General features: G+C 42.4%; 2 protein-coding genes across 9 annotated transcripts in view; both read left to right on the top strand.

Moving 5' to 3' along the window:
- BNIP2 (BCL2 interacting protein 2) overlaps positions 1-23043 on the top strand; it is a 2487402-nt gene that overhangs the window by 956133 nt on the left and 1508226 nt on the right. The gene's annotated exons all lie outside the window — the stretch shown is intronic.
- MRPL13 (mitochondrial ribosomal protein L13) overlaps positions 1-23043 on the top strand; it is a 506205-nt gene that overhangs the window by 295961 nt on the left and 187201 nt on the right. For all 5 annotated transcript variants that reach the window (XM_044077384.1, XM_044077380.1, XM_044077382.1 and 2 more), the window contains exon 4: positions 17530-17590. In XM_044077384.1, coding sequence (XP_043933319.1) covers positions 17530-17590 — 61 coding nt within the window. The remainder of the gene's footprint in view (positions 1-17529; positions 17591-23043) is intronic.

Below are 23043 nucleotides of genomic sequence, written 5' to 3'. Positions count from 1 at the left end.
CCAAAGTCAGCCTTTAAGAATGTTTTTTTTGGAAGCCTGGAGAAGTCTTCTCAGTGTACTGCTTTGGGCCTAATAAAAACAGTACCAGGTGTAGGTCCCTGGACAGTTGAAGTGAGTTGAGTCACTTACTGTAGTTGCATGTTACTGGCAATCCCAGAATCTATACTTTTCCCCCCTTTGCTGCCTTACAGAGGTTACAGATTTGAACTGCAAGAGAATGTACCGCTATGCCACCCCTATGTTTTGAGCTATCAGTCATATCTCATCTTTCCAACTTCCAGGCCTTCCTGGTGAAGTCAGCACTAGGAAAAAGTGAACATTTTCCAGGCTTTATGTATAGATGTTCATGTGTGCTTCCATGTATCCCCCTTGTAATGTAAATTATATGAATGCAGTGACAAGGGCTCCAGCTTGAGAATGTGCTGGAGTAGTTTAGCGTGGCTAAGGTTAACCTCCTTTGAAGATTGACTCAGTTGCTCTGATGTACGTGTTTCACTGTTGCAGTCATTGGGTCCTGCGTCGGTTGCTGTCCCTTCTTCCATGACGTCAGGTCATCAAGGATATAAAATATGCAGCTGATGCCATTACATCAGTTTTTCTTACCGCGCAGTGCCCAAAGCAGAAGCAGTTCGCAAGTGCCAGTCAGCCGACTCCTGAAATTTTCGTTTTCGAGTTTCAGAACCGAAGTCTTCAACTTAAAGCTTAGTACCCCATTGGGGAAATTTTTTCTTGCTCCTTACCAATGTCAGTAAAAGTTAATAATTGTATTTACTTGTGGGAAGCAAATACCTCATAAGGATTTTCATTTGTACTGTATTCCTTGCCTAGGCCCTGACCACGACATACCTTGCTGTCGGTTTTGTGCTTTATTTAATCAGCGCGCTATCTGTCGTCGGTACATTTTTGCTTCAAAATATATCGGTTCTCAGTTTAATTATCCAGAAATGACGTCGGTTGGCCATCCGACTACCGGAAATACCGAAAAAAACGCAAAGAAAAAGACAGAGACAGACCACTGAGGTCTAGAACTGCCGACAATGCTTCTCCTAAGCCAGTCACCAGTTCGCCGGTACTCAGTGAGGCACTTTCGCAGCCCCTTATACCCGCTACTTCTGATTCGCAGGCCTCTACTGAGACCCATTCGGAGTCCGGTATGCCACGAGATGCTTCACATATGGAACCCGTGGATGTCTCTACCTTGGATGGGTCTGGAGCTGCTGAGCAGGCACCGGCTTCTGAGGGTGTATTCAGGCCTACAGATTTGCATATTAAACTGACTCCCAACTTCAGGGCTAAAGCCTAAATCTCGATCTATGTCTAAAAAAACAATGCCAAGGCCACATGCTCAGGTCCCTATGCCTAAAAAACAAATGATCAAAATGGCTGAAGATTTAATTACTCTAATTAGAGGTAGTCACCCCCCCCCCCCCCCCCCCAAGAGGCCTAGGATTGAATTTGACAATTAATCTTCTGAACAGGACTCTATTTCTTCTGACTCATCTATTGATCTGGATTTGTCCATACCTACTTATGAGGACTCTGATGCAGAGGATTCCATTCCCTCTGCTTCTCCACCTGAGGATTTCTCTTTTGGGGAAACTTTACATACCTTAAGGGAGCATTTCCACTGGGAAAGTCAGGATTTCTCTGAATCCAAAAAGAGGCTTAGGGATTTCCTTCTTCTTCCTCAGCATAGGCCTTTTGCTATACCTACTGTACTAGATATTGTAGATGTGTTTTCGGAATCCAGTATGGCTCCTGATTCCTTGCCTCCAGCCCCTAGCAAACCAGACAGGTACTACAGGGTTCCTGAGTCCCACAAATTCCTTTTCAGAAACCCTGTTGCGGACCCTAAAACCATTCCTCAGGGGCCCAATGGCATTAAGGCTTCTACTGCTAAAAATCCTACCCCTTCTGATAGAGACTCCAGGGCGCTGGATAGATGGGGTAACACGGTTTATACTTCTGCAATCTTAGCAATCAGGGCTTTAAACTGTCAATTCCATATGCTAAAATATCAACAGCATATCATGGGACAGTTTAAACAGAAAATTATGTTAATTTCTGACTGTGTGGAGAATAAAGATTTGCAGGATTTATTGCATTCAGCTGAACAAGTTGGCAAACATATTTTGCAGTGTGGCTTTGATTCCTTAGAGGCCTCTTGTAGGGCTGCTGTTACTGGGTCTGTGCTTAGAAGGCATGCTTGGCTTAAGGAGCAATCTCTGCCTGATCATGTTAAAGCAAAACTTTTGGATGCTCCTTTACAGCAAGACCGTTTATTTGGCAATAAGGCTGAAGAAGTTCTAAAAAAGATGGAAGATGAAGCTAAATCTATGCAAACTGTGAAAGATTTCTTACAAGTGCAACCTCCTAGATTTAGTAGGCATTGGCCTACTAAGAACTTGTCCTTTCCAGCTCCTTCCAGAGCCACTGTGGCCAAACCCAGACATTCCAAAACCACCAGGTTTCAGGTTCATAGGTTGGTACTAGGCTATCAGCCCTAGGGCCTATACAAGCCTAGCCATAACAATTCCCTGGGTATTTCTTCCCACACTATTTACTTCCCTGGACCCCTGTCTAGCAGGGTGACTGACGTGATCCCCTGGGTGAATTTCCTTTCTCCCATCCAATCATCAAGGTTCCTTTTGAAGAGGGCCAAAGAGGCACTCTGCTTGACATGTATGGGCAATCTATTCCAGAGTCTGGGAAGTCTCTGGGTCAGGAACCTATCCCTCCAGAATGTTTTGTTTATTGTGATGACAAGGTTTAGATCCCTGGAGCATGTGGCTCTGAGAGATTGGGATTTCTTTAAGTGTAGCATGTCCATCAGCTCTAGGTTTGACATGGCCTTGTATGTTAAGCAGAGATTGCCTCTGAGTAGACGATATGCGACAGAGTATAGCTGGAGTTTTTTAAGGTGGTCAGCTTAGGGCACCTGCTTTAGACCTGTGATTCTTTTAGTGAGGTATTTCTGCGGCCTTTTCAGTTGTTGCAGATGTCTTGAGAGGTACATACCAAATGGGGCTTTTATTCTATAATGGGTCTAATGAGGGATGAGTACAGTGGGACAATGACCTCCTTTTTTCTGGATGAAAAGCCCTTAGTGATGAGGTGTGCCACATAGAAAGATTTCCTGACTGTTGTGGCGATGTGGTTATTGAAGGTGAGACCACTGTCCACCTGTGTCCCTAAGTCTCTTATCACACTTTCGGTGTTTAGTGTACTTCCACCTATGTGGTAATTCACGGATACATGTTTTTTCCCCAAAGGGGATAACTGTACATTTCTTGGCATTGAGCTTGAGCCCATGGCTCTGGCACCAAGCATCTGTTTCTGTAAGGCCCTTTTGTAGAGTATCCACATCATTTGGGGATTCAGTAATGGCTCCCAGTTTGCAGTCATCTGTGAACTTTGTTAGCCAGAGTCCCTTAGTGTTGGCCTGTACTTCAGAGAAGTAGATGCCAAACAAGAGCGGTCCCAGGACTGAACCCTGAGGTACTCCACTTGTCACTTGTCTAGAGCTGGATTTGGAGTCGGTTACAGTGTGGGTTCTATCAGTAAGCCAGTTAACAACCCATTGGGTGATGTAGGGATTAATGCCCAGCTTAGTAAGTTTATCTATGATTCCAGAGTGGGGGATGGTGTCAAAGGCTTTGTCAAGGTCTAGATAGGCTGTGTGGACCACCTTACCCTTGTCCATGGCTCTAGAGACTGATTTGAAGAAATCAGTCATGTTCAGGAGACAAGATAGGCCCTTCACGAACCCAAACTGGGTGGGATCCAGTGTTTTAAAGGTGCCAATGTCTTTGTTTATAAGTTCCATGATAATACGCTCCATGGCCTTGCAGATCAGGCTCGTCTGACTGATGGGACGGTAGTTTCCGGGATCCAAGGTGGATCCCCCCTTGTGGAGTGGGATAACTGTAGCTCTGCGCCACTCAGTGGGCACGAAACCTGAGGTGAGGCTATGATTAAACAAAACACTTAGGTGAGGTGCTAGTTCATATTGTAGTTCATGTAGTACACAGCCCGGGATGTCATCTGGTCCCATGGATGCTGTATTCTTAGCTTTGGAGAGTGCGCTTTTTACCTGTGTGGCCGTTATTACCGGAATTTGGCAATCTTCCAGTATTGAGATGGGCCCTTTAGGAGGTGAGAGGGAGGTGAAGTTGGCACTGAATCGATCTGCCAGGATATTGGCAATATCCTTGGGATCAGTATATTTAATGCCATTCTGTTTTAGCTCAGAGCAGATCTGAGCATTGCCATTTAGATTCTTGACATAGTTATAGAATGCCTTGTGGTTGTCTTTGGAATCTTTGGCAATTTTATTTTTGTAACTAGCTTTGGAGGATTTTATGAGGGATCTCAGTTTCTTACTGAGGCTGGTAAGGATTTTTTTTGCATCCTGGGATTTTCCTCTTTTCTGCAACAGTTTCTTCCTTTTGTTGTAAAGTTTGTTTATGGCAGGGGACCACCAGATTGGCTTCCTTTTTTTGGATGAGAGCATCTTGGTTCTATTTGGGATGGCACAATTCATGCTTGAGTGGATGTGCTCGTACAGTGCCTTAGTGTAGGATTCAGCAGTTGAACTTTCAGTTCCCGTCTGCATGGGTGTCATGAAGTTTGTCACTTCTGACTTGAGTAGCATGAAGTTGGCTTTGGAGAAGTTTTTTTATGGAGATTTCCTTACTGGGGAGTGGGGGTGGGATGTGGATGTTAAGGGTGATTAGCTTATGGTCAGACCTGACTAATGAGGGGGTGACCGTAGGTGTGGAGCATCGATTTCCCATGTTGGTAATGACCAGGTCTAGGATATTGGAGCCCTTGGTGGGACTATGGATTAGTTGATCCAGGGGGTTGGAATTTATGAATTCCAAGAACCGTTGGGCAAAGGTGTTGGTACCAAGGGACTTTCAGAACTAAGCAATTGGGGGTAGTTCCACTTCCAAATCTGGAAACAACAAGGCACCACCCTATGGTAAACAGTCTCAATGACTTCCCTTTGAAATTACCAAGCACTTACCTCTTAGCCGCCCCTTTGGGGGGAAAACTGGCTCTTCATTCAAGAAATTGGCAACTTATAACCTAGGACAAATGGATTTTAAATATAGTGTCCCAGGGATACAGATTTAATTTCCACACGCTGCCAACTCCAAACGGATGGCCTTACCTGCCCCCAAATCAGTGGGCAGAGGCTCAGAAACAAGTACTTTCCCTCCTAAACATGGGGGCTATTCATCTAGTACCAGAAGAGGAAAAGGGACAAGGTTTCTATTCCAGACTTTTCCTGGTACCCAGAAAAGACAAATCATGGCGTCCAATTCTGGACCTGTCTACTCTAAACACCTTTCTGGACATTCCAAAATTCAAGATGCTGACTATTCACCAGTTATTGCCTATGCTAGGCAAGAATGCCTGGTTGGCAACTCTTGACTTAAAAGAGGCTTACCTGCATATCCCAATCAGGGAATCTTGCAGAAGATTTCTACGCTTCAAAGCAAGCTGCATGCATTATCAGTTCTCTGCATTGCCCTTTGGCTTGTTTACTGCAGCCAGGGTATTCATAAAGTGCCTGGCTCCAGTAATTGCATTTTGCAGGCAAAGAAATTTTCAAATTTATCCATACCTGAACGATTGTCTAATTAAGGCAGAAAACCAGGCCATTCTTCTAAAACATCTGGCGTTTGTAAAAAGACTTCTAACCTGTCTAGGGTACACCATAAACGAAAAGAAATCTCAACTGGTACCCTCTCAAAAAATTACATTCCTGGGTGCAAGCTTGAATACAACTGCCCTGATGGCTTTCCTTATGCCAGAAAAGCAAATTCATTTGGTGACTTACTTCAAACAGGCGGCCACAAAAACCCTGCTATCTGCAAGGCAAATACAGCAAGCCTTTGGGATTCATGGCCTCATGCATTCTTCTAATTCCATATGCAAGACTGCATATGAGGAAACTTCAGTGGTACTTAAAAAGTTTATGGAGTCAACATTGTCACAGCCTGGAAACAATGATTCTTATCATACCTTGCCTGCGCCTAGAGTTTCTATGGTGGGCAGAGGCCTGCCACCAAAACAAGGGACTGCCATTCACACTACCCCTTGCCGCCCAAACCCTAACTACAGATGCATCAGACTATGCATGGGGGCTCATCTGGCAGGGAGGTGCATTCAGGGCAAATGGAGCCCAAATCAAATGCACCTTCATATCAAACAGAAAGAAATGCTAGCTGTTCAGAATACACTGACAGCCTTCAAGGACTACTTTCATCCAGGACAATTACTAATAAAGACGGACAACACCATGGTTATGTGGTACATAAACAAGCAGGGGACATTCCTACCCCCTCTGCAAACTAGCCTTGGCATTGTGGAACACGGCCTTGAGCTACCAAGTACAACTACAAGCTCAATTTCTGCCAGGAAAGCAGAATGGTCTGGCAGGTGAACTAAGCAGAAATCTCATGGACCCTCATGAATGGAAACTGGAGCCACGGATTTTCAACATGCTGACATGCAAATGGTGGAGCCCAGACATAGATCTTTTTGCCTCACCCCAGAACTACCAGTTGGACAGATTTTGCACAAGAACTCATCACAAAAAAGCCTGGAAAGTGGATGCTCTGTCTTTCAGCTGGAAAAACCTATCAGTCTATGCCTTTCCCCCTCTGCCTTTGCTCTCCAAAGTTCTACTAAAAATAAAACAGGACAAACCAAAAATTATTTTGATTGCTCCAGACTGGCCTTGCCAACACAGGTACCCACTCCTGCACAGTGTGTCACACATTTCTCCATGGCACCTGCCTCAGACACCGTCCTTACGGTCTCAGCAGGAGAACCAAATTCCGCACCCTCAGTTCCAAACATTGAATCTTGCAGCTTGGCTAATCACTTAAATTCACCCTTAGCATCCCTCAGCAAACCTGTGATGGATGTCATTTTGGAGGCGAGAAGACCTAGTGCTAGAAAATCTTATGCTGACAAATGGAAAAGATTCTGTGCCTGGAATCAGTCACAAGGGATAAGCACAGCAGTGCCCAATTTACCTCAGAGTTTGCAATACTTAACTGAGACACTTCATAAGGGCCTGTCTTTTTCTTCCATAAAAATCCATGCCTCAGCCATTTCAGCTCATTACAACACAGACCCCCCCCTTTCTCTCATCGTCTTCTAAAGCAGTATTTCAGAGGGTCCCAAAACTTGAGACCACCCAGGAGAGCTCCAACCCCTGCCTGGGACCTTAACTTTGTATTGGAGAAACTCACTCTACCTCCTCTCAAGTCAGCTGCAACTGCAGACTTAAAATTTCTTTCCTGGAAACAGCCTTCCTTTTAGCAATCACTTCAGCTAGAAGGATATCTGAATTACAGGCCTTATGGCAGTGGAGCCTTTCATTATCTTTCATGCAGTCGGGGTATCACTCAGGACCAATCCATCATTCATGCCCAAGGTGGTATCCAGTGTGGCTCTTAATCAGTCCATTCATTTGCCAACTTTCTTTCCCAATCCACAGAACAAGGGAGAGCAGATTCTGCATTCATTGGATGTACACAGACAACTTAGATTCTACTTGGACAGGACTAAATCTCGAAGACAATCTGAACAACTGCTGGTAGCATTTGCTGCAGGCGCAGAGGGGAAGGCTATTTCAAAGCAAACCATTTCTAAATGGATAAGCCATTGTATTAATGTCTGTTAGAAGCACCATGGAAAACCTATCCCCCAGGGGATCAGATCTCATTCCACCAGGGCTGCATCTACTTCAGCAGCCTTTCTCAGAGGTGTTCCTACCAGGGATATTCTAGAAGCTGCTACCTGGAGTTCAGTTCATACTTTCACAAAGCATTATCACTTACCAATTTTCTCTAAATCCAGAGCTGGCTTTGCCACTGCTGTTTTGCAGGGCCTTATAGCTGGTCCTAATGCTGTATAAATCCATCCTCCCAACCTTAGCTTAGAGAATCTACCCAAATATAATGACTGCAACAGTGAAACACGATGAATATAGTACAGTTGTGTACACTTACCATAAGTGTAGATGTTCGAGTGTATTCACTGTTGCAGTCCTGGTTACCCTCCCTCCAGCCCCCTGTTTTTCTTTTACTATACCTCTTCTTTCTTTTATTATGCTTAAAAGCCTTTTTGGTGTATTTGCTTTTGTTTGGAGGTATTTTTTTGTGTTTTTTATGTGCATATATTTATATATATATATATATATATATATGTGTGTGTGTGTGTGTGTGTGTATATATATATATATATATATATATATATATATATATGTGTATATATATATATATATATATATATATATATATATATATATATATATATATATTTTGCTCCCCATTTGGGGGGCACCTGACATCTGGGGCAAGACAAACTGATGTAATGGCATCGGCTCCATGTTTTATACCCCTGATGACCTGACGTCATGGAAGAAGGTACAGCAACCAGCGCAGGACCCAAGACTTTGTTAATCAGGCCGACTGAGGGCAACCTGCCAGCAGATTACCAAAATGTAATGACTGCAACAATGAATACACTCGAACATCTACATTTATGGTAAGTGTACACAACTGTACTTTCTGAATGCATTCTTCATGGAAAATGTTCTCTTTGACCCGACCAGCTATGCCTTTGAAGATGACCTCTTTAAAGGCATGATGGCTGCCTTATCAGTGAGAAGTTTATTTTGTCTGATTTTTGGTTCTGTAGCGTCTTCTTTGATACCACTGACCACCCTTACTACCACTAACATCTCTACTATTACTTCTCTTTCTGTTGCACCCTGAAATGAAACCGCTAGTAACCCAAAGGTTTAGTAACTTCCTATCAAATCATTATTTCACAGTAGACATGGGTCTTCGTTCTCCATCACAGCCCACATTTAAAACTGTGTCCCCAAAGGTCAGTTCTCTTCTTCTTGTATAAAAGCAAGTGTTCCTGTGACCTTCCCACATCGCCCATTATACTTTATATAGACAACTTGGTAATTTATAGGCAGGGTTGCCAGATTTCTGAAGGGCCAAGTAGGGACAAAAAAAAAAAAACAAAAGTCTTTCATTCGTGCAGAACAGCAGGCAGTTCTGCATTAAGCAGAAGTGGCTCTGCTTTGCAATTTTTGATTGGCTGTTATGCCAGTATATGAGTCGGTCAAAAATTCGCACAGCAGAGCCTCTTCTGTTCAGTACAGAACAGCCTGCTGTTCCGCACTGAACAGAAGTGACTCAACTTTGTGATTTATGATTGGCCTGTATACAGCTATGTGAGCCAATCAAAAATCACACAGCGGTGCCTCTTCTGTGTAGTGCAGAACAGCTCAGTATTCCGCATTGAACAGAAGTGGCTCCGCTTTGCGATTTATGATTGGCTCATATACTGGCGTACAGGCCAATCATAAATCGCAAAGCAGAGGCTTTCACTGGTAGTTTAACTGACAGTGCGGGACTCAGAGTTGGGCTGCTGATCCCGGGATAGTCCTGCTCAAATAGTGATGTCTGGCAGCCCTGTTTACTTGTAATGCCTCCCTACCTCCATCATCTGCAAGGCCCTCGCTATTTTGACTAACAGGCTACAACCAACGCAAACTTGTAGTAAACAGAAAGAAAATAAAAACTGCTATGTGAAGACTTCTCGAAGACTTCACAAGTGCTCCTTTAAACTTGTCAGTCATGCACAACAATAAAGAACACCTTGATAATGTGCCGACAAGCAAATAGAGTGGTATCTGGCTATAAGCCACATTCAGCATCATATACAGATTAGTAAAGCTAAAGTTAATACATTTCTGTTTTGAACAAAAAATATCTCTCACTTCCTGTCTGTGTGATATAGGATCACCATAGGTAAAGGAGTCCTGTTATCACAGCTGGAATGTGGACTTCCACTTCAAAAAAAGAAACCCCTCCCTTCTTCAATTTACCACCAGTAACATCTGCATTTTGTAACTGTCTACTCAATAAAGTCAAATGGCTACCTATCACACACTAGATTACATTCTGCTCGGCTCCATTTTGCCTCACTTATCAACAAACAATCCTTTTCATTCTTTTGCTAGCAGATTTTCAGAAGGACAAATCCCATATGACCTGCAATCATTGTCCAGCTCTGCTATCAAACTCCTTACTTCGTTCACCACACTAAAACTGAAAACCCATTTTCAGTCATGGCCTGTAATATGGGAATCCATCCCTTATTGCATAACTGATAAATTCACCAGCCCTACTTTCAGGAAAATTGAAAGTTCATCTCTCTAACCAAGCAGTCTCCCAATGCTACATATAAAGGTAACATTACTTGACTCTGCTTACATACTTGCCCTAACTTCCACATAAAACAACTTAGTAACAGGAGAAACAGCCTACATTACACTCGGAACACTTTTCGTAAAACGTACCACTTCCCTGAAAATCTGTAGTAGTAAATCTTGTTAAATATAGGTGCTTCAGCAAGTGCTCAGTGCTAATGATTTGCACCAGTTTATGTATAGCTCAATGCCTTAAAGTTTGCTGAGTATATAAAATGGTTATGTGCTATATTTGTATCAAGCAACTTTTTAGTATGCTGTCCAGTTCTTATGCATTCTTTATGCTTGTCCATTTTTGATCACTGAGTATTCACTTTATGTTCTTTGAGTTTGTCCATATATTGCTGTGTTGCCTCCCAGATTTTCCTGAAAATGATCCTCTGTGAACAGTGCTCTACCCTGGTTAACAATAATAAATGATATTCCAAGAATCAGAAGAGAAGGTCTTTTTAACATCCATAGTACCAAGGCCAAGCAGCCTTTGCTAGCCACCACCTCATCTGCTCAAACTGGAAACTTTCCCATTTTGAACCTCCTGCAAGTTCTTCTATAAAGTTTCTTTCCCGGAAGACTGCCTTGCTCATTGCTCTGACTACTGCCTTGACAGATTTGTGCATTACAGGCCTTTGTCTAGTTAGCCTTTTTGTTTTTCCACAAGATCATGGTAAGTTTTGGAACAAACCCTTTCTTTTATGGCTAAGGTTGTTTCAGAATTTGCTTTAAACTAGACCATTCATCTCCCTGTGTTCTTTCCTGGATTCCAAAATAGTGGTGATAAAATTCTTCGTACCTCAGATTTTACCTTGAGAAGAGTAAAGATTTCAGAAAATTTGAAACTTTTTGCCTCTTTTGATGGCAAAAAAAGGACAGACAGTTTCTAAGCAAACCATCTCAGATTAGCTGGCTCAGATCATTTGGTTTTGTTACTCTTGGCATGGCAAAAATCCTCATTAGAATATCAAGTCTCGCTATCAGAACCATGTCTGCTTCTGGACTCTTGAGCTGTTTTAAAGGCGGGTATTGTTCCTAAGTATACACTTTCACTAGGCATTATAAAAACTAGAACAGCATTTGCTAGAGTTGTTTTCCTATATTCTGGCCCGTGTCCCATCACGCATTCTTCTTAAGCTTTAGTACTTATACCCTGTAGCTAAAAGCTACTGCAGTTTTGATATGTAGTACAGTTGTGTATGTTAAATTACTGTAACAGAAGGATGTCCTTCAAGAATGCAACTGCAGTCCTTACATATGGGTTGTCCTGCCTCAGGCAGCCCTCGGTCGGCCGGATTCCAAAGTCTGGGTCCGGCGTCAGCTGATGTCGCCTCCTCCCCGACGTCAGAGAGGCTGGGGTATAAAAGCATCAGCCGACGCCATCTTCCTCAGTCTTTCTTGCCGCGCGGTGTCCGAAGCAGAAGCAGTTCGCAAGTGCCGGTCGGTCAGCTCCTGTGTTTTACGTATCCGAAGTCATCAAAAAGCTAAGTACCCCGTTGGGGAACCTTTTCTTGCCTCAGCCGATGTCAGATAAAACTGCAAAAGTTAATAACTGTTTGTCTTGTGGTAAACAAATACCTCATAAGGACTTCCATTCTTACTGCCTTCCCTGCCTTGGCCCAGACCACGACGTCTCGGCCTGTGCTGCCTGTGCTTGCTTCAATAAGCGCACACTCAGGCGTCGGGCAGAGTTTGCTGAAGACGTTTTTGGCGAAAAATACTCTTATACCATGCCGTCGGAACAACCGACATCACATATTTCCAAAAAACGGAAAGACCGGGACTGACATTCTCGGCCCGCGACTTCCACCGACACCACACCAAAAACTACCGCGAGTGCATCGGTCTCTTCTGAGGCGGTTATTCCACCGCTCCAGACCGACGACACCGCTTTACCGATTACTTCGGCCCCGGAGCCTACGCCGGTGCCGGTTGTTGATTTTCCTCCAGAAACTGAAGCTCAAGATTTGCCCGAGACCATACCGGAGGACAAAGTTACTCCAGCACGTAGGGCGGCTAGGCCTCCTATGTCTATGTCGATCAAGGCCTACACACGTGCTATGGCTTCCAGCCAGACTAAGTCTCACCCTCCTAAATCTTTGCCTCAGCCCACTACTGATAAACAGATCATGACTTTAGCTGCAGATCTAATTTCCTCAATCAGAGGTTCCCAGGCTCATCCTGACAGAGGTTCTCAGCCGCCTTCAGACAAAAGGCCCAGGGTTGAGCAGACAGACGCCCTTTCTTCTGATGAAGCCTCTGGTGAGTCAGATCACTCAGATACCCAGGAAGAGTCCTTCCGGGCCTACGAGGATTCTGATGCGGAGGAATCTATTCCTTCTGCCTCTCCTCCTGAGGATATTTCTTTTGGGGAAATTCTCCACTCCATGAGAGAGCATTTTCAGTGGCAAGGCCAGGAATTCTCTGACTCCAGGAAACGGCTTCGTACCTTCCTTAAGCTTCCCCAGCACAGGCCTTTAGCTATCCCTCCAGTGTTAGATGTACTGGATGATGTGTACTCAGATTCGAGTGCTTCTCCTGATTCTCTCCCCCCTGCTCCTGTCAAGCCAGACAGATACTACAGGGTTCCTGAAACTCATAAACATTTCTTTAAGGCCCATTCTGTTGATAAAGAAACTATTTCCCAGGGGCCCAAAGGAGTGGCCACATCCACGGCCAAAAATCCTTTGCCCTCAGACAGGGAAGCTAGGTCCCTGGAGAGGTGGGGCAAAAAAGTTTATACCTCAACCACTCTTGCCATGAGGGCCCTTCACTGTCTTTTTCATATGTTTCAGTATCAGGATTTCTTGATGGATGATTTACAGAAAAAGTTAGCCTCTCCTGAGTCTTTAGATAGAAAGGCCTTGCAGGATTTGGTTCATAATACACAGCAGGTTAGCAATCATTTTCTTCAGTGTGGTTATGATGCATTGGAAGCTTCATGTAGGGCAGCTATGACAGGGGCCGTCATACGTAGACATGCATGGTTGAAAGAACAAGCATTGCCAGATCATGTTAAAGTAAAGCTTCTAGATGCACCTCTGGAAAAACACAAGCTATTTGGTGCTAATGCTCAGGATGTGTTGAAATCAATTGAGGAAAAGGCTAAATCAGTGCAAACAGTCAAAGATTTCCTCCAGGTTCAGCCACCAAGGTTCAGCAGGAATTGGCCTAAGAATTGGTCCTTTCCAGACACTGACAAGTTTCAAAGGGGAAAAAACAGGCGTGCCCGAGGGAGAGGGCAATACAGAGGCTCCTACAGGGGACACCAATGGCAACCGACTAATCAGAGAGGTGGCGCAGGGACTTCTACTGCTCCACAGGGACAATCTCAATGACTTGACTTTGACACCGCCGACCAAAGCTCAGAGAGAAGCTTCTTTAGGCGGAAAATTATCCTTATTTTCAAAAAATTGGCACTTTTTAACAAAGGACAAATGGATTCTGGACATAATAGACCAAGGCTACAGATTCCACTTCCATACTTTACCAACAAGACAAGGCATGCCAAACCTGCCACAAAATCAAAGGGCAGAGGCATTCGTACAAGTTTCAAAGCTGATACAAATCAAAGCAATAGAAAAGGTTCCTCCTCAGGAACAAGGCCATGGATTTTACTCAAGACTGTTCCTTGTTCCAAGAAAAGAAAAGCAATGGAGACCTATACTGAACTTGTCCGCTCTAAACACTTTTCTCATTGTTCCAAAATTCAAAATGCTAATGCTACAGCAACTCCTTCCCATGCTGGGCAAGGGGTCTTGGCTGGTTACTCTGGACCTCAAGGAGGCATACCTGCATGTCCCAATCAGACACAGTTGCAGAAGATACCTCAGATTTCTTGCAGGGTCAGAGCATTATCAATTCTCATCATTGCCTTTTGGCTTATCTACTACGCCCAGAGTATTCACAAAATGCCTGGCATCAGTAATTGCACACTGCAGACTCCAGGGGATACAAATATACCCTTACCTGGACGACTGCCTTATACAAGCGGACAGCAAGCAAACCTTGACAAAAAACTTGAATTATGTCATTCACTTACTACAGGCTTTGGGATACACAGTCAACTTAGAAAAATCAAGACTACTGCCATCCCAACAAATAATTTTTCTAGGAGCCAAAGTAGACACAGAATCACAAATGGCTTACCTCACAGAAGAGAAGCAAGAACAATTACCACATTACTTCAAAAGCCTAGCAAAGCTCACCCAGATGACTGCAAGGAAAATCCTGCAGGCCCTGGGTTTCATGGCATCTTGCATTCTACTGATTCCACTGGCAAGACTACACATGAGAAAACTACAATGGTACCTAAAAAGTTTATGGACTCAACACAGCCACAACTTGGAAGCAATTATCCCACTCATCCCATGTCTACAAAGGGAATTTTTGTGGTGGGCCCAAGCAAGCCAGTTAAATAAAGATATGCCTTTCAACAAACCTCAAACAAGCCAAACCATTACAACAGACGCCTCAGACCATGGATGGGGGGCGCACATGGAGGGCAGATGCATTCAAGGGCAATGGTCCCCCCAGGAAGTGCATCTACACAGCAATCAAAAAGAGATGTTAGCAGTAATTCATGCAATCGAGGCCTTCGGAAAATATCTTCAACAAGGTCATCTGCTAATAAAGACAGACAACACCACTGTTATGTGGTACATAAACAAGCAGGGAGGTACTCATTCTTACCCCCTTTGCAGACTAACAATGACTCTTTGGGAAAAGTCCCTGAAACTGAACATACAGCTGCAATCCCAGTTTGTTCCGGGCAGGGACAATGTTCTGGCGGACAGTCTAAGCAGAAACATCCTGGACCCCATCGAATGGATGTTGCATCCAGACATTTTTGCACAAATAACTCATGCATTGGGGAGGCCGGACATAGATCTCTTTGCCTCCCACCTCAATCATCATCTGAAAAAGTTCTGCTCGAGGACACACCATCCACAAGCCTGGAGAATAGATGCTCTCTCATTCAGCTGGAACTCTCTAACAATATATGCATTCCCACCTCTACCATTAATGACCAAGGTGTTACTGAAGATAAAAGCAGAGCAACCGAAAGGCATCTTAATAGCTCCAGATTGGCCAAGACAGCACTGGTATCCATTACTAAGGAGCATAACTTGCACCAAGCCGTGGCCCCTGCCTCAATGGCCTCTACTCTTGACTCAGCACAATTGCAGGACGGTTCATCCCAACCTGCAAACTCTGCAGCTGACAGCTTGGAGGGTTCCATGATTTCTCCCCATATCTCTCTCTCCAAGGAAGTTCAACAGATATTATTGGAAGCACGCAGACCTTCCACCAGAAAGACTTATTCAGCCAAATGGAAGAGATTCAACATCTGGAATACCAACAAGGGACAGGATGCATCAGTAATGAGCATCCCACAGATACTGGAATACTTGGCAGAAATGCTGCATAATGGACTTTCCTATTCTTCCATAAAAATACACGCTTCAGCAATTTCAGCAAAATACAACACTGATCCACCTGTGTTTTCACATCCTTTGCTAAGACAATTTCTAAGAGGGATAAAGAATATCAAACCTCCCAGAAAACCACCAGTGCCTGCATGGGACCTCAACTTCGTGTTGGAAAAATTAACTCTTCCTCCTTTTGAACCAGCAGCATCTTCAGAATTGCAATTTCTTTCCTGGAAAACAGTTTTCCTGTTGGCAATTACCTCACGAAGAAGAGTTTCGGAGATACAGGCCCTCATGGCAGTACCTCCATTTCTCATTTTTCATCAGGACAGGGTTTCTTTAAGAACCAATCCTTCTTTTATGCCAAAAGTGATATCCAGGGTGTCTCTAAATCAAGCAATTCACCTGCCTACTTTCTTCCCCAATCCTCAAAATAAAGGGGAAAAGCTGCTGCACACTTTGGACATACACAGACAACTACGTTACTACTTGGACAGAACAAAGGCCAACAGAAAGTCTGACCAACTATTTGTAGCATACGCTCCTGGAGTGCAAGGAAAGGCAATTTCCAAACAAACAATTTCAAAATGGATTGGACATTGCATCAGATTCTGTTATTCTTTCCATGGAAAGGGTGTGCCAGCCGATATCAGGCCACACTCCACCAGGGCTACAGCCACCTCCACAGCCTTCCTAAGGGGGTGGCTACAAAGGACATTCTAGAAGCTGCTACATGGAGCTCCGTGCATACATTTTCCAAGCACTACAACCTGCCTTTATATTCCAGATCCCGAGCAGGCTTTGCTTCAGCAGTCCTGCAGGGCATTTTAGCTACACCATCCTTATCTTAGAACCTACCACCCCAGCTTGGCTATGGTATTCAACCCATATGTAAGGACTGCAGTTGCATTCTTGAAGGACATAGTACAGTTTTGTACCTACCATAAATGTAGATGTCCGATAGATATGCAACTGCAGTCAGGTTTTCCCTCCCTCCTACCCCTCTGTGTATTGGGTCCACTTCCCTCCTTTTATACTTAGCTGGGGATATCTGTTATGGTGTATCTGTTTATTGCTATTGTGTATGTCTGGAATTTTTATCCAGTTCTAAATTTAGCCTTCCTTGGAGGGCACCTGGCATCTGGGGCAAGAAAAACTGAGGAAGATGGCGTCGGCTGATGCTTTTATACCCCAGCTGCTCTGACGTTGGGGAGGAGGCGACATCAGCCGACGCCGGACCCAGACTTTGGAATCCAGCCGACCGAGGGCTGCCTGAGGCAGGACAACCCATATGTAAGGACTGCAGTTGCATATCTATCGGACATCTACATTTATGGTAGGTACAAAACTGTACTTTTATGAATAGATCATTATTAAAGTACTAACACCTTCCCTCCTTTTTATTTTTCTGTCTTCCTCTAGCAGAGTTAGGGGTCACTGTCACTTTTTTGTGCCTAACTTTACTTAGAGTTTTAAGCTTCAGCCTCCCTATTTGTCAAGAAAGCCCTAAATTTTGGCATGCCTGTATGTCCTCTTTGTACTGTGAATGTGGAAGGCACCCAAAGCTTTGTAGACTGCTCAGATATCTGTCCTTGGCAGGATATGTCCCATGTAGCTGATGGCCACTGCAGCAATGACCCATTTGAACATCTACTGCTATGGTAAGTTAACCACACAACTCTACCTGAGAACTTGATGTTTTCTTTCATTGATTAAGTTGAGTTATTTTTCATTCAAAAGGCAGAGGCTTGACTAAGGCTAGAGTAACTAATCCTGTTTTTTTTTTTACAGTTATCCTGGTGGCTTTAAGCAAGTTACGGCAACTCAGTTACACCTCAAAGATCCCACAGCAGTAAGTAAAAGGACTAGTTTTAAGAAATTTCCTTTTTCTGTACACGTGAGCACACACACACACACACCAAAGAAAGCTGGAAACAGCGCACTCAAACCGCACTTTATTCTGGTAACAGAAATAAATCCACAAGTTGATCACACAGTAAACGCTTTAAAACCAGTACATGCGTTTTCGTCAGCTAAGAGCTTCGACTTCATCAGACAAAAACAATTAATTGATTCACCTTTATATAGTAGAATTCAAAGAAAAAAAGACCAATTAAAACCATAGCGTCCTGTTTAAGCCACTAGTAATAGTGACAACCTAAAGAGCTCATTATAATAAATCCTTAGCTTGCTAAAAATGACATGTAGGACCTGTTAAACTTTCTTTTAAAATTGTTCTAATTTGTAAAACCTTTTAAAATTGATTAAAAAATATGTTTTATATAATTAAATTCATAAAACCAGTGTAAATAGATAAAATTGTTTTAAAACTATTTGTTATGTTGATATGAATGCTGGATTATGTTTGTAAATAGGAAAGTGAATAATGAACAACAGTGCCATCTACTGTTCTTTGAGAGTAATTTAAAAATACTGTATTTCACACTTTAGTTGATCTCAATTTTAGAGCTGGGACTATAGAAATACATTCATTTAGACCCGGTTGTTTGTTGGCTTCTAATAGTATTTGCCAATAAAGTTCCCTGTATTCAAGCCATTCTTCCCAGGGACCTCCTCTGATTTCTTTTTTCACTTGTTCCAAAACAAAAAAGGAAAACTTAGCCTCCTTGCAGGTTTTTGTATGTTTAAACAACGCATTAGTGTCCTTTGCTTTTTGTATTTCGTATAGATGTTCATAAATTCTCCTCTTCAATACTCTTTCTGTTTTCCCAACATAATAAGAGATGCATCTTGAGCACGTTGCCAAGTAGACCACTCCCTGGGACTCACAGTTGAATTGACCTGTACTGTATATGTTTATATCTCTGGCTTCAAGAAAAATTTCTCTTTTGTTAGAAATATAGGGACATTGTTTACAGTGTCCACATTGAAAAGTTCCATGGGAGGTATTGCTGGATCGTGTCCTCTCTAGATGGTTGTTAGTTTCTTTTGTTTGATTATTTTCTAAGACTTTTTTTATGCTGCGTGCATTCTTGTATACCATTTTTGGTGCTCTTCCTTTTATGTTTGGAATATCAGAAAAGGAAATAAATTTTTCCCACTCTGTTTGAATCATTCTTTTTATCTTGGAGTTGAATACATTGAATTCTAAGACAAGTGCTGATTGATAGTCAGAATCAGCTGGGGTGTTACTCATGTTAATGTTTGGCCGACCATCTATGATGTACTCACTTGTACCGTGGTCATTATTGTTGGTCAAGCATCCCTTAATAGGTTTAAATTTTGTCTGTCTATGTTGTTCCACCTCTGTTCTAATGTCTTTTATAAACTCAAGTGGGTATCCTCTAGCAAGGAACATAGCCTCTAAAATGTTACATTCAATATGAAAATCTTCGTCCCTGCTCGTCATTCGACAACCTCTTACAAATTGTCCTTTGACAATATTTTTCTTGCAATGAGGCGGGTGTGCACTGTTGAAATGCAGGAAGGAGTTGCAAAAGGTATTCTTCCGGAATATTTTAGTTTCGAAGTCTTTGGAATTCTTATTCTTTTGGACCTCGACGTCCAAATATTGTAGCTTGTCGAAGGAACAGGAGTGTGTGAATCTCAAATAAGAGGTAGTATTGTTAATATATTCCAAGAATGCAGTCAATTTTTCACTACCCCCTGTCCAAAAAATGACGATGTCATCAAGGAAGCGTCGATATAAGGACCAGTATTGTTGAAATTCTGAATTCAGAATATAATTCAATTCCCAACCTGCTAGAACAATGTTGGCGTAAGTAGGTGCACACGCCGCCCCCATTGCTACCCCTTTTAATTGTTGATAAAATTCTCCATTGAATATTAAGAAATTGTACTTCAATATATTGTCCATAAGTCCCACTAAAGCGACCTTTTCTGAATGTGTTAGAATGTTGTCCATAAAAACCATATCTTCAAAAATGCTCATCCCTTCATTGTGTGGGATACATGTAAAAAGGTCTACCACATCAATGGTGACAAAAATCAAATTCTCAGAAAAGAGATTTGATGTAATGTTTCTTAGTAGATCCCATGAGTCCTTTAATATATGTCCAAAATTATTGCAAATGTGTTTGATCTTATTATCCACAAATTTAGCCATAGGAAGAGTCTTTGAACAATCGGCCGACACAATCGGTCTCAATGGAGGGTCACTTACATTTTTGTGGACTTTCGGAATGCCGAATATGATTGGAATCTTTGGTTTTGGCACTGATAAAAATTTGTACGTATTATTGTTGATTGTTCCTTCCATAATCATGTGATCAAGTGCCATGTCTATCTTTTGATAGGCCAATTGAACTTCATCCATAGAAACATTTCTATATTTACTTTCTTCGCGAAGAATTTTGTTCATTTTTCCTTCGTATATAATGTTTTCCATTATTACCACTCCCCCTCCTTTGTCTGGTTTCATAATTCTTATTGAGGTGTTTTTCTTTAATTCTTCTAGTGTTGTATGTTCTTCTTCTGTGAGATTGTATACCATGTGGTGATGTTTAAATTCTTTTCTAATCTCTTTTTCTAAAACCATCTCCAGGTTCTTTATTTGTGGGAGGAGTGGGGGGTTGTAGGTGCTACGTCTAGTAAGAGCAGGATGTGGTTGTGCAATGTTAGATGAGGAAGTTGGTAAAATGGCTTGCAGGTTCACTTTCCTAAGAAACAGCTTCATATCTATTATGGTTTTAACTAAATCCCCTCGGGTGCTGGGAATAAATTTAAATCCTTTGCTGAGGAGATCAAAATGCGCCCTGTTTAGGATAATATTGCTAAAATTGTAAATTGAGAAATTATTAAAAGAATGTGTGGTACCTGTGTGTAGAATCTCAGATTGAGCATCAATATCTGATTCAGAGAGACCAAGACACACACACACACACACACACACACACACACACACACACACACACACACACACACACACACACCATGGTAATGCTTGTTTTCATGATAGGTATAGTTGCTGTTAGTTCCATTTTATAGTTAAACGTAAAATACTTACAAAACCCCACAAATATTTTTCATTATATGTTGATATTCTTTGCAGTACTAATGTCTCCACATCATTATAAGTAGTTTCTACTTCTGTAATTTGTTTCACTCTAAGTAATCTCTTGGGGACTGCCTGTAATGAAATGAAGTTCTGTTTTATGACTGTAGTGTATGTTTATGTCCATTGCAAAACATAGCACGGTCTCTCTCCTTTATGCACCCCTTGTCTTAAGTAAGCTGTAGGTCAATGGTTCTCTCAATAATGGTTGTAGGAAGAATTACCATCAGACACTTTTTCAGTGATAGAGGCATTTTTCAGTGTTTGAGCTCAGAATAAGTTTAGGTTCAGGGTTGTGGGGATGTCCCCTCACATACGGGGTGCAGGGGGGGTTGTCCCTTTGTAAAATAAAAAATACTCCTGATGTTCACTGAAAATACTTCTGGCTAGATTTATTTCAGAGGACAGGAGTTTATTTGTCATTGATCAATTGACATGATTCCTTGGTTACAGTGACTCTGAACTGCTGCCGTCTTTAGGTGTTTGTAGAAAGAATGTCGGTATAGCTTTTTTTCTCCACTCCCTGAGTATTTTATCAGTAGCAAGCTACTAACCAGATTTTTAGATCCGTTTCTAATATTCTTCTAGAGAAGCTGCTAAGTGTCTTGCTGTTGCTAACCCTCCATTGCACATTAACATGTCAGATGGCTTGTTACTTAGTCCTTGGGGTGATAAACACACTTGGCTATACATTCTTTACTTAGTTTTGAACTCCAGGAATGACTGTTTTATGTGGAATGAGTAACTTAATTATTTTATTACTGATGCATCTATCTGTCTGATTCTTAGTTAGCTTCCCTTTGTTACGTGTGTACATGTCTCTGGATATCTGACATCTTAAGTCTTGCACATACTGCATTATGTGATCTGGCACTTTGTACACTGTTGTAAAGTCTGAAAGCGAAGCTGATAGTGTTGGTAGTGTCATATCTCATGTCTTATCCCTTGTATGTTTGAATACCAATTGTCACGTGATATCCAACGTAATCAGTAGTTAAGCCAGAGCTGAAGTGGAGCAAGTTGTTTTATCTTTCATTTATGAATGGTGCAGCTACAAACTTGATTTAGTTTATTTCTTGGTGCGAGCTTTGTATCAGGGGAAACCAGAAAAGTTAATGCGTTATGTTTCTGTATGTCACAAGTGTTAGTGATGAGACCAATAAGTAATTGTCAGCCAAGGAAAATAACTGGCATGTCTGCCATTTGTTTTTATTGAGGACGGAACGTCAGGAGGAAAATACTGATGTCCAATTTACTTATTTGTTAAGAATTGAGTCAGACTATGAGTTTGCGTTAAACAGTTTATTAGTAAGAGAAATTATGAGACAAGGGGCAGATAGCTATAAAACATTTACTATTAAGGAAAATAACTTGTCTCTGTACAGCCAATTAAATTACTTTCTCTTTTTTAAAAGCTCTCCAAAACAGTGGTGCAACCAGAAAACCTGGGCAGTATAGGCAGAGCATTTGAGGAAGCTAGAGGTGATGAGATGAAGTGCCTGAGACAGGTGGTAAGATGCACACTGAGGGGCAGACGAAGAAATGAGGACATAAGAGCAGAAGCCAAAGTAGCTCAAAATTGCAGAAAAGGTCAAGGAGAACAGATTATGGTGGTTTGGGCACATGTGCAGAAAAGCAGAAAGACAGTCTGTAAAAGAAGATTTGGGACAGACAGGAAGAGGGCAAAAGGAAACAAGAGCATCCAGCAAAGAGGTGAATGGATTGTGTGAGAGAAGGCATGCCACAGTTAGGCATGAGTGCTGAAAAAGGCAAGAGAGTGGTATTGCATATTGAGATATGGCAGCAGTTAACATGACGCCCTGACCCCATGTAGAAAATGGGGGGGGGGGGGTGATGATGATTTGCTGATCTCTGAATTAAATGTCCTGATTGTAGTGTAAGGCTACCTTTTTACTCTAGGGTTGTCTTGTCTTAAAGAGCTATTACAAAAGACTAGTTGGTGGTCACGGATGACTATCTTAAAGCTTTTAGGCCATCTCCTTGAAAGGATTCTGCTAAGTGATCAAAGTGGCATTGCAGGGTTCTTGGAACAGGTGAGGTTCTGCTCCTTAAAGGGTCAGTAGGTACATTTCCTCCTCTAGAAGGAGGCCATGGGTTCTACTCGTTATACACTTGCCTTTCTTTGGCTGATACAGAGATGAAAAGTTTCTGTCCCGTCTTGGATCATGGCACATTCAGGCAGAATGTGCGGTACATCATCTTTCAAAAGGTAACTGTCCATGGGGTTTTGCCTTTTGAGCATATTCAGT

This window comes from Protopterus annectens, chromosome 7.part0, assembly GCF_019279795.1.
Source record: "Protopterus annectens isolate FY-2018-M chromosome 7.part0, PAN1.0, whole genome shotgun sequence".
Classification (NCBI taxonomy): domain Eukaryota; kingdom Metazoa; phylum Chordata; order Ceratodontiformes; family Protopteridae; genus Protopterus; species Protopterus annectens.
This window is presented reverse-complemented; position numbering and strand designations above follow the sequence as displayed.